We start from the raw sequence: 15702 nt of genomic DNA, 5'->3' as shown, positions 1-15702 counted from the left end.
GAAGGAAGGTAGAGGCTGGTCGTCGTCGTCCCCCAGCCCGTCTACGTGCAACAAAGGGGCGTGGGCCCCGCGTGGGCCCGCCTCCCTTCATGACGCCGTCGCCATTGGGCGGGCGTCAGGCTGGGGTTGAGCTTGGTTGCTGCGGTAGCCAAAGGGACTGGCTGGCTGTTAAGCTGCTGGCGGAGGCGCAGCTGAGAGGCGCAGGAAGAGGTGGGTGCGTGCGTGCTTGCTTGCTTGCTTGCTGGCTACGGGGGTCGGGACGGGGGTCGCGGCGGGGACAGCCCGGCGCCTCCTCTTGGCTTGCGGGCGTGGAAGGCAGCGGGGCAACGGGCCGTCGAGCTCCCTCCTCCCTGCTTACGCGTCCTTTGTCTGCGGGAGAGCCTGGAAGGTGGCTCCAGCCTCCAGCAGCAGCCGCCCCGCTGGACTCCCCTCGGAGGCTCGAAACGCGTGCGCTGCGGTGCTGGCTAGTGCAGCGGAAGGGGCAGCGTTGCCGCCCTCCTGCCCTACCCCGGAGTAAGCCGCGCTGAACTTGTTGCGGAGGGGTTGCGCAGGGAAGAAGGCGGCCGCTGTTGCTCCCAGCTGCTAATGGCAAAGGCAGCCCCCGCTTCGGCGTGTCAGCATCCCACGAACCGACCCAGGGCAGCAAACGCCCTCGCCCCGTGCCGCCCCCAAACCCCGGAGATCTGCAGCCTTTGGGCTTGGACTTTGCCCGTCCCCTCCTTCCTTCCTTCCTTCCTGCCCTCCCGTGCTCTGTACAGAACCGCCTGGATACCTGCGAGATCACATCACACCAGTCGTTTTACAACTTCATTGGCTGCCAGTCCAGGTCCGGGCCCGATTCAAATTATTATTATTATTTATTGCATTTTTATACCGCCCAATAGCCGAAGCTCCCTGGGCGGTTCACAAAAACTAAAACAATTCAAAGTGTAAAACAAACATGATATAAAATACACATTAAAACGAATTAAAACATACCATACATGATAAAAACATTCAAAGTGCTGGTATTGACATTCAAAGCCCTAAACGGTTTGGGGCCAGGTTATTTGAAGGAACGCCCAGGGCCGGTGCCAGACTATTTTGCGCCCTAAGCAAGGTGAGCTACTTTCACACACACACACACACACACACACACACCAAAAAATGCCAACTTTGATTTTGAAGAACAGATGTTTCCTGGAAAAAAATAAGCACAAAACTTGAAACTGCTGAATTTATTTTAATGTGCAAGAAATACGTCATGACAATTATAGCAAACAAATTGGAAAGGAACGTCTATGGGTCTGAAATGCATTATTTAATAGCAATATCAGCTCCAAATCATCCCCCCCAACTCACATACGCACACACACACACACACAGCATCACTCACTCCAAACAAACACACACATGAACACATGCATTCACTCAAAGACCCCCTGCACCCCATTCACCCATATATTCTCTCTCTCTCTCTCTCTCTCTCCCGGGCGCGTTCCGGAAGTCCAAATGTGGAGCCGCCCCACCCCAGCGTCCCTGGCTTTGTTTCTGCTGGGCAGCGCAGGGCGCCATCTTGCCCGCCCAGGCCCAGCTGAATCCTCGGACCGAGCCGGCTCACAGCCAACGCTCGTGAGTGCTGCGCTGTGCCCGGCGCCCCTCTTAGCTTGGCGCTCTAGGCGGCCACCTGAGTGGCCTCTATGGTAGCACCAGCCCTGGGAATGCCTCCTCCCATGTGTACCTGCCCCGGACCTTAAGATCATCCACAGGGACCCTTCTCCATGAGCCCCTGCCAAAGGAAGTGAGGCAGGTGGCTACTAGGAGCAGGGCTTTCTCCGCTGTGGCACCCCGGCTGTGGAACGAGCTCCCCAGAGAGGTCCGCCTGGCACCTACACTGTGCTCTTTTTCATCGCCAGCTGAAGACCTTTTTATTCTCTCAGTATTTTAACACTTAATTTTAACTTAAATTTAAATTTTACAGTTCTAACTCTGTATTTTAATCTTATATCAATTTCTGCTGCGTGGTTTTATCCTGGTTGTGCTTTTGATACTGTATTTTGTATTTGTGTTTTTAACCTGTTGGTAGTTTTATGATGGTTTTAATTTTTGTGAACCACCCAGAGAGCTTCACCTATTGGGTGGTATAAAAATGTAATAAATAAATAAATAAATACCTCCGGCTTGTCTCTGGTAAGCGACTGGGGTCTAAAGGGGGAGAGAAGTTGGCGGGGGGTCTGCCCAAGGACTCTGCCGTCACTTACCCCTCGGGCTGCCATCCCAGCAGCGGGGTTGGCTCCTGGGGTCAACTTGCAAAGGCTTCCTTTCTGCTGGGAACTGAACAGCCTTGGGAAAGCGATTGCGGAATAATCCGGGGACGTTGCCAAGCAGCATATTTGGCACCGCCCTCTCCTCCCTTAAGAGGAAAGAACAAAAGCACGTGGCCCAGTGATACTGGCATTGGCTGCATCTCCAGGAACAAGACTTTTGGCAGCCAGCATGGGGTGCACATTTACAGTTCGGAGTGAGTCACACCAAACTCTGTGGGGCTTACTGAATGCTTAGTTTTTTATTTTTTTTAGTGCTTTAAAGCAGCAGTCCCCAACCTTTTTGGCACCAGGGACCGGTTTCGTGGAAGACAATTTTTCCACAGACTGGGGGGGGGGGTTGAGGGGATAGTTTTGGGAAGCCCCCCCGCCCGCCCCCCACTCCAGCGTCCTGGCTTCGCTTCGGCTGGGCTGAAGTGAAGCCAGGACACTGGGGCGGGTGGGCAGCTTCGGAACATCGCGCCTGGAAGTTGCTTTCCCAGAGCGGCTTCCGGACAGGTGTGCCGTTGCGAAGCCGCCCCATCCCACCCCAGCGGGGACGGCCCTGTGCTTCACATGTCCCATCTTGTGAAGCAGGCCAATCTTATTGTCTCCGTATTGGAGAAGGGAGCTTGCCTAAAACCAGCTAATGCAACTTCCCCCAATCTTGTACCCTCCAGATGTGCAGCTGCTTTGAGTAAACATGCATAGCAATCAGCCTGGGTTGAGCCTGCCTGCCTGCCTGCCCCACCTCCTCTTATCTCCTCCTGCCAGCTGTTGATCTCAACTATGTGGGGAGTGCAGTCGAGGTTCCCAAGTACTTTTTTGTAATATTTATAATTTTGATACTGTTAGGGTGCTGTAGAGTTGGCTGTGGGGATGCTGGGAGTTGTAGGACTCCCCCCCCCTGTCTAAACATGCATAGGATTGCACCCTTAAAATATTTTATGAAATTATTTTTTATGTCCAATAGCAAGATAGTTCACATCTTAGTAGGATTAGGGTGGTTTCCTGCATTGAACAGGGGGGTTGGACTCGATGGCCTTATAGGCCCCCTTCCAACTCTACGATTCTATGAATACAAAAAAGCAGTAATATCTATTCTTAAACAAAGAGAAAAAAGTTCCAATAATTAACCAAAATAACTTGTTTTATTAAAGTTATTAACAATGCAATCGTTCCTTTATTAAAAGTTATTAACAATGCAATCATTTTTTATTAAAAGTTATCAACAATGCAATCATTCCTTTATTAAAAGTTATCAACAATGCAATCATTCCTTTATTAAAAGTTATCAACAATGCAATCATTCCTTTATTAAAAGTTATCAACAATGCAATCATTCCTTTATTAAAAGTTATCAACAATGCAATCATTCCTTTATTAAAAGTTATCAACAATGCAATCATTCTTTTATTAAAAGTTATCAACAATGCAATCATTCCTTTATTAAAAGTTATCAACAATGCAATCATTCCTTTATTAAAAGTTATCAACAATGCAATCATTCCTTTATTAAAAGTTATCAACAATGCAATCATTCCTTTATTAAAAGTTATCAACAATGCAATCATTCCTTTATTAAAAGTTATTAACAATGCAATCATTCCTTTATTAAAAGTTATTAACAATGCAATCCTGGACTACTCAGAAGGAAGTTCCACTGAGTTCAGTGCGACTTACTTCCAGGATTGCAACTGAAAATGACTTGGAGGCATCCATCAAACAAATCTGATTCCTGAGCTAGTCTTGGTATATAATACCTCACCTTTATGTACCTGTAGTGGGATTCATTCATCATCCACTTTTGCCTGTATCAGTAGTGGTACTCTTTTCTTCTTCTTCTTTTTAAGTGCTTGTTATTTGGTGGGGCACTTATTCTACTACAACTATATCCCATATTTTGGAATGTCATAGTATGAAGATCAATATCTTCATGTTGCACAACAAATGCTTTTATGGCTGATCCTGTAGGTCAAAGGAGAATGGGTAACAGTTTACTGCTCCAGGTTTTGTAGTAGGGGGGTGAGGAAAAAGGTGAAAGATAACCATATTATTAGTTAGCAGAAAGACACCATGTTAATATTTTGCAGAGGGTTTCAAGATGCTGCCCATTTGAACTGAACTGTTCCTAGCTTCCTTCCTTGTTTCTGTTCACGGCAATGCTTGCGACTTGCCTAGAATTCCCTTCCAGAAGTTGCTTGGGCTGCCTTGTTCTAGTTTTTTTCTGAGTCTTTATGACCTTGTGGATTTCTGGCACTCTCTGCAGGGCTCCCAGGATGGTCCATATGCCCTCTTCATTCTCTGCTGCATTCAGTGTGATACATGTTTGACAGTAGTAATAGAAACAGTTCACTGGGATGACTTTAACCACTTCCTCCTCACTTTCGGTTTCTCTCCACCCATTTCTAGGTCCATTGGTACAAAGATGTCAACAGAAGGAGAACCAAGTGCCCTTATCCGAATCATCCAGCTTTTTATCCTCTCCACAGCCTGGGGGATGCAGATATGGGTGACCTTTATTGCAGGTGTGTTTGTGGTGGGAGGTGGGGGAGAAAGCTTGTTTATTTTTTTTAGCCTACCCTTATCCAAAGACTTGGTTATATTTAGAGGAGTGACAGGGAGGGGTGAGAAAGAACTTTGTGTGGTGAATCGAGGGTTTGCAGTCTGTTGTCTTCTAGATTTTCTAGACTACAGCCCCAATAATCCCTAGTCATTGGACATGTTGGCTGGGGCTGATGGGAGTTGTACTCCAAAACATCTGGGGGGAATCAAGTTGCCTACCTTTTCTGCCTGCACCACTGCAGTTGGCTGTTAGAAAGCCTGGCTCCCAATCACTGAGGGTTCCAGTTTCAAGAAGCGGGCCATACTCCATAAACTGCTTCTCTTCTGTGGCTCAAAGAGGAACAGAACCCAGCCGGTCTGCTATAACTCCACCTACCTGTTCTCTATCTTAGGGTTTGTTCTTTTCCGAAGTGTGAGCCGCCATACCTTTGGCCTGGTACAAAGCAAACTGTTCCCTTTCTATTTCTACACCCTGCTGGGCTGCACTTTCCTGAACCTTGCCATCTTTGCTTCGTACCACCCACGGGAGCTACTTAATACCACGGAAACCATCCAGGTGAGTACCAAGCGATGATGTAAACTCTTGCAGCTTTTTTGTTTGGGACCGCTCTTTGGACAGGAAGTACTCCTTTACATGGGCATCCTCAGAGCTTCTTGAGCTTGTTACGATTAAAAAGTTCAAGGGCGCTTCCAGGTGGAGCGTTTCCAGCATTGTGCAGCTGTTCTGCACTTTGCTCCTCAATGAATTTTCTGCACTCTGAGAAAAATAATGAAGAAACAGTGGGAAAACACGAGAGAATCAGAATAGTAGAGTTGGAAGGGGCGTATAAGGCCATCAAGTCCAACCCCTTGCAGATGGCTGTCCAGCTGCCTCTTGAAGGCCTCTAGTGTGGGAGAGCCCACAACCTCCCTAGGGAACTGATTCCATTGTCGTACTGCTCTAACAGTCAGGAAGTTTTTCCTGATGTCCAGTTGGAATCTGGCTTCCTTTAACTTGAGCCCGTTATTCCGTGTCCTGCACTCTGGGAGGATCGAGAAGAGATCCTGGCCCTCCTCTGTGTGACAACCTTTCAAGTATTTGAAGAGTGCTATCATGTCTCCCTTCAATCTCCTCTTCTCCAGGCTAAACATGCCCAGTTCTTTCAGCCTCTCCTCATAGGGCTTTGTTTCCAGTCTCCTGATCAGTCCATCTGACCCTTGGAAAACTCCTTCCTGACTGCAGGAGTCCAGACAAGGATTTTACTATGGGGTCCGGATGGCATGATCTTTCCATGTTTTTCCACTGCTTCTTCCAGCATTTTTTCTTACCGCAAAAAATCCAAAGGTTCTCCATGCTTGCTGTATAATGTCTTCGGGTCAAGAAGGGCTAGCCTTGAAATTTAGCTACTGTAAGGCTTTCTATGCAAGCACATATGATACATGCCAGGTCCACATCAGAAAAGATGGTTGGTGGCCTCCACTGGATGGAATTGAGTCTTTACTGCCATAACTCCAAGGCCCCCAACATGGAGGCATCCATGGAGAATGGTGAGAGATAATCAAATATGTCCAACTGGGTAGAGTCCAGTTGGATCCCTTCTCTCTGAGGTAAATGTTAAGGCTTGAAACAGCTGGCTCACGAGTCATGCTGGCCAAGATTAGTGTTTTTGAACCCTTATAAAATTTTGCCTGCAATGCTGAGAGTTTGTCCAATGGGGCTTATTTCTCAGTACACACCCATAGGACCGCTCTGCAATTCCCCTGCCCTTCCCACTTCATAAATTCTCTATATCTTCCGCACTTTCCTAGCTGTGAAACCTTGTTTGCTAAAGAATCACCACCTCTCCACTGCCTCCTTTGGCTTTCACCTGCAGAGAAATACGGAAAGAATACCGTAAACAGATACACAATATATAGTACATTATAAAGTAACAGACAATTACACTATAATAGAATATGTTCTATAATATTTAGGTGTAATGAGAAGAGCCATGTTGGATCAGAACAAGTCCATTATTATTATTTGCATTTGTCTACCACCCCATTGGGGAAGGCAATGGCAAACCACCCCGCTTCAAAGTCTGCCAAGAAAACGTCGGCAAAAGCAGGCGTCCCTCTAGGAGTCAGCAATGACTCAAGTACTTGCACGAGAGGTTCCTTTCCTTTCCTTTATACCGCCCCATAGCTAAAGCTCTCTGGATGGTTCACATTCTGTTCACAGATTGGCCAACTAGCTCTCCACAGGAAACCCACAAGTATTATTTATTTATTTATTTATTTAAGGATTTTTATGCCGCCATTCAGCCAAAAAAGGCTCTCACGGCGGCTTACAAAAGTATTTCTTGACAGTCAAATAGGACATGAGTGCAGCAGCACCCTCACACCTCCGTTCCCCAGCGACTGGTATTCAGAGGCATATGTAACCATAGAAAGGTATTCTATATATATGTTTAGGTTTCTCTGGTTTCTGTTTTTATCACCAGTCCCACTCACTGTGTGTGTTACTTCTTTTATGCCTTCAATTAATTGGCCCACAGTCGTCTTTCAGCATTCCTTTGCTCTAGGAGAGCTAGTTAAGTGGATTTAAGGTCTACCATAGGCAGAAACACGAGGGCAGACCTGAATTATTATGGGTCTTTGTATGCCACTCTGGGAGCCTTTTTTGACTGGAAAGTGGAATAAAAGCTCTTCAAATAAATAAATGATTGCACTACTCATAAATCAGCCTTAGTTGTCAGAAATAAAGAGAAGCAGGGGTTCAAGTCCAAGGGACAGTGTTGCAGTTCTTGATGCCATCGGTGCTGAGTAATTGGGAAGGATTCAAGTTCGTGCTACCTCGAAAGGGCTGGTTTTTAGTTGACCGTCTTCTCCCAGAAATGGCACTTTTCACTTTGTTTTCAAAAGGGTAGACAAGACAGAGTCAGTTTTACCTTAATCTCCCTCCTGGTTTCTTAAACTTGAGTGAGCACTGGAAAAACTTGTTCAGAGTGGTTATGGAATCATTTTATTGGCAGCTGATCAGGCACCTAAGTACAGGCTATTTTGTTCTGGCACAGGTGGTAGGATTTTTCAGTTGATCTACCCAATAGGATCCATGGTGGCTGAAAAAGTCTGGGCAATACTAAATTTCTTGTAAGCCTCACTTTACAAAGTTTGTTTAGAAAAACTTTGCCAATTTTCAACACCCAGCAGCTGTATGTGTGTTTGTGCCTCAAACAAGATACATCCCCCCCGCCCAAAAATAATAATAATAGAAAAAGCATTCTCTGAGGTCTATTCTGCATATGTCATAGCATGTTTTGTCATCTTACAGCGCAATCCTATGTATCAACTATATTAGACCTGTCCTAAAAAATGTACTCTGATTTCCATTTGCTTTCTGGGCTCAATGCAAGGTGTTCTTAACTTTTAAAGCCCTAAACAGCTTAGGTCCTGGCTACCTTATAGAGAGCTCCGGCTATTGGGCGGTATAGAAATGTAAATAAATAAATAAATAAATAAATATTTAAGGGACCACCTGTCTCAACCTGCCCGATCCGCAGCAGAGGCCTTTGTGATGACACCATTACCTGCAGAGGCCTCTTTGTCAGACACTTATGCAAGGGCTTTGCCCTGTGTTCCCCCAAACTATGAAATGCATTCCCCTCAAGCATTATGACTGGCATATATCCCCTCTCTTAGCCCTCCGTAGTCTCTGTGTTCTTGGGTGAGTGAAGAGAGGATTTAAATATGTGTGGAGTTCAGGTGACACAGTTGGTGTACTGCTGGGAAGAAAGATGCATCTTTTCAATATAGCCTTTAAAAATGGGTAGATTTAAACGTTTACATGTTTTTCATTTTTAGTGTTTTAAATTGTTGTCCATGTTTTATACTTTGTATGGTTTTAATTTTTGTAAACTGCCCAGAGAGCTTTGGCTATTGGGCAGTATAAAAATGCAATAAATAAATATTTATTTATTTTTATTTATTACATTTTTATACCACCCAGTAGCCGAAGCTCTCTGAGCGGTTCACAGAAATTAAAACCATGAAAAGCATAATACAACAACCAACGGTCTAAAAACACAAATACAAAATACAATATAAAAAGCACAACGAGGATAAAACCACACAGCAGAAATTGATATAGATTAAAATACAGAATTAAAACAGCAAAGTTTAAATTTAAGTTAAATTAGGTGTTAAAATACTGAGAAAATAAAAAGGTCTTCAGCTGGTGACAGAAGGAATAGAGTGTAGGCACCAGGCGAACCTCTCTGGGTTGCTCGTTCCACAGCCGGGGTGCCACAGCAGAGAAAGCCCTCCTCCTAGTAGCCACCTGCCTCACTTCCTTTGGCAGGGGCTCACAGAGAAGGACCCCTGTGAATGACCTTAGGGTCTGGGCAGGTACATATGGGAGGAGGCGTTCCTTCAGACAGCCTGCCCTCCAAGCCGTTTAGGACTTTGAATGTTAGTACCAGCACTTTGAATCGGGCCCGGACCTGAACTGGCAGCCAGTGAAGTTGTAAAAGGACTGGTGTGATGTAAGCAGTATATAAACGTTGTTAGTAAATAAATAATGTGTTTGCTCAGAAATAAGCCCTGCTGAATTCAGTGGGGTTTACTCTCAGGGAAGTGTGTATAAGATTGCAAGCTTAGTGTAGCATATTCAAACTGGTTTTTACCAATGAAGTCCTTAATGGCACGGTTTCAACATACTTGAAAGCTCAAATCTTCCTTTCTTCCCACAACCTTCTTTCACAATCTCTCAGATTAGCTGAGAGGTTATTTGTGTGACAAGCACAGAGGCCGTTGACACACGGGCAAGGATTTTTGTGCTGATGACACTATGCACCCCGTTGCTCTAGCACATTCTGCAGCTGACAAGATATTCTGCTTGGGTTGGATTTAAGCTGGGCAGACGGAAGTTACCGTATTTCTTCGATTGTAAGACGCCATCGAATCTAAGGCGCGCACTAATTTCAGTGCCACCAACAGGGAAAAAAAGCTTTCATTCGAAGAAAAAATAAATTTCTCCAATCAGCCAGCAAAGCAATTTTACGGTACAGACACGCAGCGGAGGGGGAGAGGAACAGGGAGCGAGCGAGACACAGACACGCGCGCGCGCACCCACACGCATACGCATAGAGGCAGGTTACATGAATGGGAAGCAGGAACCAATCGTCCCCTGCCTGGGAACGGATAGCCACACATGCATTCAAAAGCTGGTCTGCACCATTCACACGGACGGGAGGGGGTGGGCGGGCGGGCGGGCGAGCCCAACCAGTGCTGCTCAGGTGATTCTTCCGCTTCCCATCTCCTTAACAGAGGCGAGGCCGAGCTCTTTGGAAGCTCCCTGGCCTGCCGGAGGTGGGGTCCCTCCCAGCCGGCTCCCGGCGGTAACGTTTGAGATGCTCCGAGACGTTGCCCCTCCCCCCCGCTTCTCTCTCCACTCCCTTCTCTCTCTCTCGCTCTTCACCCCCTACCCTCTTTCCCCGCCTGTCCCGCTGCAGACTCGACAAATGTAATTACCGTATTTCTTCGATTCTAAGGCGCCATCGAATCTAAGGCGCACCCAATTTTTAGAGCTGTTACTTTAGGGAAAAAAAGTGCGTCTTAGAATTGAAGAAATACGGTAGTTTTCATGTTGCACTGTCTCTTGGTGCACTACGTTATATGCTATTTCCTACATCTTTTAAAACTGGTTGGAGTAAGCATCTAATTGAAACCTGGGAAAGATTTGATTTGGAATACCAAATTCCCTCCTCCCCACAAGCATAACCCGAAATAAATATCCCCAAAAGGAACATTTTGCCTTTTTGCACCCGAATTCTAGAAATGGACCTGATACCTGGTGTCTCCTTTGCAGATTTTGCTCTTTTTCATCAGCCTCATCTTGACTGCAACTAATGCCTCCTGGTTCTCCCCAGTCACCACCAAGATCATGTTCAAGATGCAGGAGATTGAAAGGGAGCATGGGCTCGGGAAAGAAGTGGGTCCGTCAGGCCAGCAGGACGCTTACAAGCTTTTGAAGGAGAAGGATGCCAAGTATCAGAACCTGCGTCAGAAGTTCTTCACGTTTCATGGCCTGTCCTCTCTCTGCAATCTGGCTTCTGTGATCTGCACTGGTGTGAATTTAGCATGCCTAGCACTGCACCTGGACAGCCTGTAGACTGCAGGGGGCGCTCTTCCCCTCTGCTCCCATCTTTCCTTACAGGATTTATTTTCTAAGAAACGATGCGATTTCGCCTGAAGCCCTGATTGCAGCCTGTATTCTGGGCTGTGTTGCTCGATGGCGCGGAGAAGGAGCTTGGCAGTGGCTTGAAATCAATGCCTTTTGGAGTGAATTAGTTATGGGAGCTGCTGCCGACACTTGAAAGAGCCAGATTTCTCCCCATCACCGCTGAAGAATAAGATTGGGTAATCTGTGAAGCAGCAAGGGATGGTGCATTGAGACCTAGCCTAAAGGCCCTTTGGCCATATTCCCTGTTGCTCAGGAATATCCTGCTTTGGATACTCTTCTAACATTTCTGTTTTTACATCTTCAATTTAGTATGGCTATGAAGGGACAACTAAAACGTCACCCCATCCTTGCTCCAGCCCACAGATGGGCAACTTATGGCTCTCCAGAAGTTTTGGCATACAACTCCTTTCAGCCGTAGCCAGTGTAACTAATGGTGAGGGATGATGGGAGTTGTAGGCTAAACAGGGTGGATTTGATTTAAATCACTACTCAGAAAGACTCGATTTAATCATGTGACTTCCCCCCCCCCCAAAAAAAGGTGTACTCTTCCTTGCTATATTTTACACAACTCAGAGTTACCAAAGACTCGTTCTTGCTGGTATAATCTTAATATTTACAACCAGATGAAGGTTTCATTTTTAGGATAGCAACTTTTCAGATTAGTTTTACAGTTATATAAAAAAAATACTGATTTGGTTATACTATTAGAAACACATTATAGATAATTATGAAATTATTGCGAGGTGAACTATCTCCAGTTTAATAGGTTAATCATTCATATCTGGACAACTTTTCTGCTGTACTTTATTGGAAGGAGAAAAATAATCTTACAGAAACCTCTGGAAGAGCATGACATTGTGAATGGATTAAAGGAATTCATTTACCAAAAAATTTAAACAGCCTCATGCTACATAATTAAACACTAATCCTTATTTCATGACGAATCACCTTTGGACTATAATGTATCTTAAATAGAAAACTATCTTTAGATAGATTTTTCCTCAAAAAGCATTTTATTAAAAAAATCCAATTTAAATAAAAAAAATCAATTTAAATAAAAAAAAATTATTATTATTTTTAAAAAATCATTGATTTTTATCCACCCTGAGGCTAAAACATTTAAAGGACCACAAGTTGTCCATCCCTGCTGTAGCAACTGAGCTCCTCCATTAGCTGAAAAGGGTCCGCACTGCTTCTGCAAAATGCCTAGGTTCAATCTTTTTCAGGCCTCCAAAATGGGGAAAGCCTGGAGACCCAGATCAGCTAGTGTGAACATCTCCCCACAGGCCTGACATGTTTTCATTTGACGCGCTGGCCTGCCCCTCAGTTGATTTATTTACATTCCATGCAAACGTACCCATTTATTATTGGTGGGAGTACTGCCAGTTTAAGTAAATTTTCATTCCAACTGCAAAACCATTATTATTATTATTATTATTATTATTATTATTATTATTATTATTAATGTAGCAGTGTTTTGCTATTTTTTGTTAATAGGGACTTTGTTTTTAATGAGAACAGTCCGGATGCTTAATCCTAGTGCAGTGCAGAGTCACTTTTCTGCTTCTTTCGCAGGGATGTTGAGAATTTTGGTTAACTTTCTCAGGTTAAGAGATTAGCTTCAGTGCTTACCTTGCTGTAAGGAGATGGCTGAGGGATCATGTCCGCTCTTCCTTTTTGTCCTTGCAGCCTCTTCATCTGCTTGAGCTTCCTGGGAAGCCCCCTAGATCAATGGTCTTCAACTGGTGGGTCACAACCCAAAAGTGGGTCCCGAGAGCAGCCCAGGGGGGTCACGGCAAAGCTGTTGCTGCCATGTTGGGCAATTGTGAAAGTGGGTCCCATGTTGCGAGTCCAAGGTGGGTCTCGGGTCTGGACCAGATGAAGAGCCCTGCCCTAGATGACTTAACCAGGGCTTCCTCCCTTGGGCCTTCCCAGTGCTCCTGCCTGCTGAGTGCCTGAAAGCTGAGCGAGGAGTTCTTGATGTCATTGCTGTTGTTAAAAGGACTTTTAACAACAGCAGAACAAAACCAAAACTTCCTTGCTCAGTTTCTGGGCCCACAGCCACACAGGAAATGCCCCAGGGAGGGACGCCTGGCTAAGTCCTATAAGGGGACTTTCCAGGAAGCACAAGCAGCTGGAGAGACCCCCAAGAACAGTGGGATGAAAATACTGAAGGAAAGAGCACGCACAACCCCCTTACAGTAAGGGAAGCACCCTGACAAATTACTCCAAAGTGTTCACCCCTTCCAAAATTTTCAGGTGCCATTTTTTTCATCCCTCCTCCCAATGAATGGTCGAAAATAAATATATCAAAAAATTTGGCACAGTGCTACTTAGGCCTCTTGGCAAGAATCCTAATCCATTTACCTAGGAGTAAGTCCCATTGGGACTTACCTCTGAGTAGACACGGCTCTAGGATTGTGCTGTTTGTGTGGGTGCTCCTTAGAATCTAGGTGGGAAAAAGTCCTGTAGCTCCCATCATTCCCTAGCCAGCATGGTTGGCTGAGGAATACTGAAAGTTATAGAACCTTTTTCTGCCTGAACTTGCATAGGATTTCACCCTAAGTATCTCTTGCTGCCTTTAAGCTGCACAACTGGCAGTTTAAGCCCACACACCTTAGCGAAACCGCTCGAAATAAATCACTATGTCATTCAGTCCAACAGAACCGTCCTTCCTGCAGCTTTTTTCCACCTTTGCAAGTGCCTTGGATGTGGGCCATTCGTGCCCATTTTTAGAGTAGAAACTCAGACTGAGAGTGACTTCCTACATCCGGACAACTGAGGTGATGGAAGAGGCGGGAACTGCAGCCAGGTCTGCTGGATACATGTCCCAATTTCAGCCCTGGACCCACCTTCACTTCAGCTGCTCTCCAATTTCTTGTCTTGCCTGGATGGGAGACTGCCGTCCTCTTCTCCTGTCCTGTTTTTAATGATAAATGAGTCCTAAGTGTATATGCTGCAATCCATGGATACTTTGGTCCATCTTCTTCCCTTCCTCTCTGGAAATGATAAGAACAGTCAGCAGTTTTCTAGATATAAATGTATCGGGCAGAATCAGGCGGTATGTGGCTTGAACAGAGAGACTGGCTTGTGGCTCTGGGACAGGCAAGCCTGTGCTTCTGTTCTGATCTTTCGTAACATGCAGTGATGGTAGAACAAGACAGCCTAGGCTCTTCTTTGTGCGGCCTGCAAAAAGGCCCCTTCCTGTTTCAGGATGTATCTAGATCAGGTGCTCCCAACCTCGTTCCCTCCAGATGTGTTGGACTACAATTCCCATCATCTCTCAGCCATTGTCAAAGGCTGAACTAGATCAACTGTGCATTTGTTAATTGAGAGAGTTTTTAAAGTGCAAAGACAGACTCCAAAATTCCAGTCCACCCCAAGTGGAATATACTGCTGAGAGGCTGAGTATCAAATTCCAGATACCTAAATGAGATTTTTTACAGTAGCAGGAGGGGCAAGAAAGCCAGGCAGCTCTGTCCCATATTCATGTACAGCATAGGCATGAGCTATGGAGCTCAATGTTGTGACTTTCCACCAGCCAGGCAATGTGATTAAACCAACTCTAATTGAACTTCGTGGCATGCTTTGGAATTTTTACTTGGTGCTCTTATGCCAAGACCACTGGTTTTGCTGCTGCTTCTCTCCATGTTCCACATGTGCAAAGTTTGCTGTGCTAACTCAAAAGGCTAGAAAGTTTTATGTGAAGTTGAGTGCACTTTCTATGGCTATACTTGTGCAGTACCAGCTTCATGCCAAACTTGTCCACATCTAGCAAGAAAGGGACACATCAGTTACACATCATTCCTCCTCTTGTGCAAGCACTTGCTTTCGCTGATGTTTTCTTGGCAGACTTTGTAGCGGGGTGGTTTGCCATTGCCTTCCCCAGTCACGGTTACCTTTCCCCCAGCTAGCTGGGTACTCATTTTACCGACCTCGGAAGGATGGAAGTCTGAGTCGACCTGAGCCAGCTGCCTGAGAACCAGCTTCCGCTGGGATCGAACTCAGGCCACGGGGAGAGTTTCGGCTGCCGTAACTGCCGCTTACCACTCTGCGCCACACTAGGCTCACACATCATTCACACTTGGCTTCTTCCTCCTCATTGTGCTACAAAGACTAAAGGACTTCTGGTGCTAGAAGACTTGTAGCAACATTGTCAAGGTAGCTTCACTCACTGAGTTAATCTTAACCCGAATGGAAAATGGAATTGGACCCTTTCTCTTCCCACAAACCAGAACATAACCTAAACAAGTCTTCGAAGGCCCTCTGTTGAAACAAAGAACCAAGAACAAGCATTCTAGGTTACTAATTCAGACAAGGGTTCAGTTTTTAAAAAGCTGAGGTGATGGTACACATAATGATCACAACCAGATTATAAATCCAGGAAATCATCAATCGGGTGTAGGGAGGGATTTTATACATTTTAGGTTTGCCTAAGTTTTGTCTTTTTCAAGAATGTAAGCCTGCTGCTTTTGAACTGCAAGCCACTGTAGCAGACAGTGAGGATAGGCAGCGGCAGGCCAGCTCAGAATTGTGTGTGTGTGTATAGATGCTGAGCAAATGACCCTCAGTAGGCCCCATTAACCAGTGAGAGAATATTCCATTCTGACCAAATGTCTCAGGCAAGCCATGTTTCATGATAACTTCACCTGC

At 45.5% G+C, this 15702-nt stretch overlaps 1 protein-coding gene across 2 annotated transcripts; it reads left to right on the top strand.

Annotated features, from left to right (window-relative positions):
• The first annotated feature begins 125 nt into the window (after window positions 1-125).
• TMEM205 (transmembrane protein 205) lies at window positions 126-14623 on the top strand. Of its 2 annotated transcripts, none has more exons than XM_063119370.1 (4): window positions 126-210; window positions 4695-4810; window positions 5240-5403; window positions 10675-14623. In XM_063119370.1, exons 2-4 carry the CDS (start codon window positions 4711-4713, stop codon window positions 10975-10977), a joined length of 567 nt encoding a protein of 188 aa, XP_062975440.1. In that variant the 5' UTR covers window positions 126-210; window positions 4695-4710; the 3' UTR covers window positions 10978-14623. The 2 variants fall into 2 exon arrangements, with proteins under 2 accessions (XP_062975440.1, XP_062975441.1); XM_063119371.1 differs by having other exon boundaries at window positions 136-214.
• Window positions 14624-15702: the final 1079 nt, after the last annotated feature.

The sequence above is a fragment of the Elgaria multicarinata genome, chromosome 3, assembly GCF_023053635.1.
Source record: "Elgaria multicarinata webbii isolate HBS135686 ecotype San Diego chromosome 3, rElgMul1.1.pri, whole genome shotgun sequence".
Taxonomy (NCBI): Eukaryota; Metazoa; Chordata; class Lepidosauria; order Squamata; family Anguidae; genus Elgaria; species Elgaria multicarinata.
The sequence above is the reverse complement of the archived record's forward strand: the minus strand, read 5'-3'. Positions and strand labels throughout refer to the sequence as shown.

Bases quoted from the DNA above. Each gene is read 5' to 3' on its own strand.
- TMEM205 (XM_063119370.1), top strand. From the start codon at position 4,711: ATGTCAACAGAAGGAGAACCAAGTGCCCTTATCCGAATCATCCAGCTT. The intron at 4,811-5,239 runs GTGTGTTTGTGG...TCTCTATCTTAG, and splicing joins ATGGGTGACCTTTATTGCAG to GGTTTGTTCTTTTCCGAAGT. The intron at 5,404-10,674 runs GTGAGTACCAAG...TCTCCTTTGCAG, and splicing joins ATACCACGGAAACCATCCAG to ATTTTGCTCTTTTTCATCAG.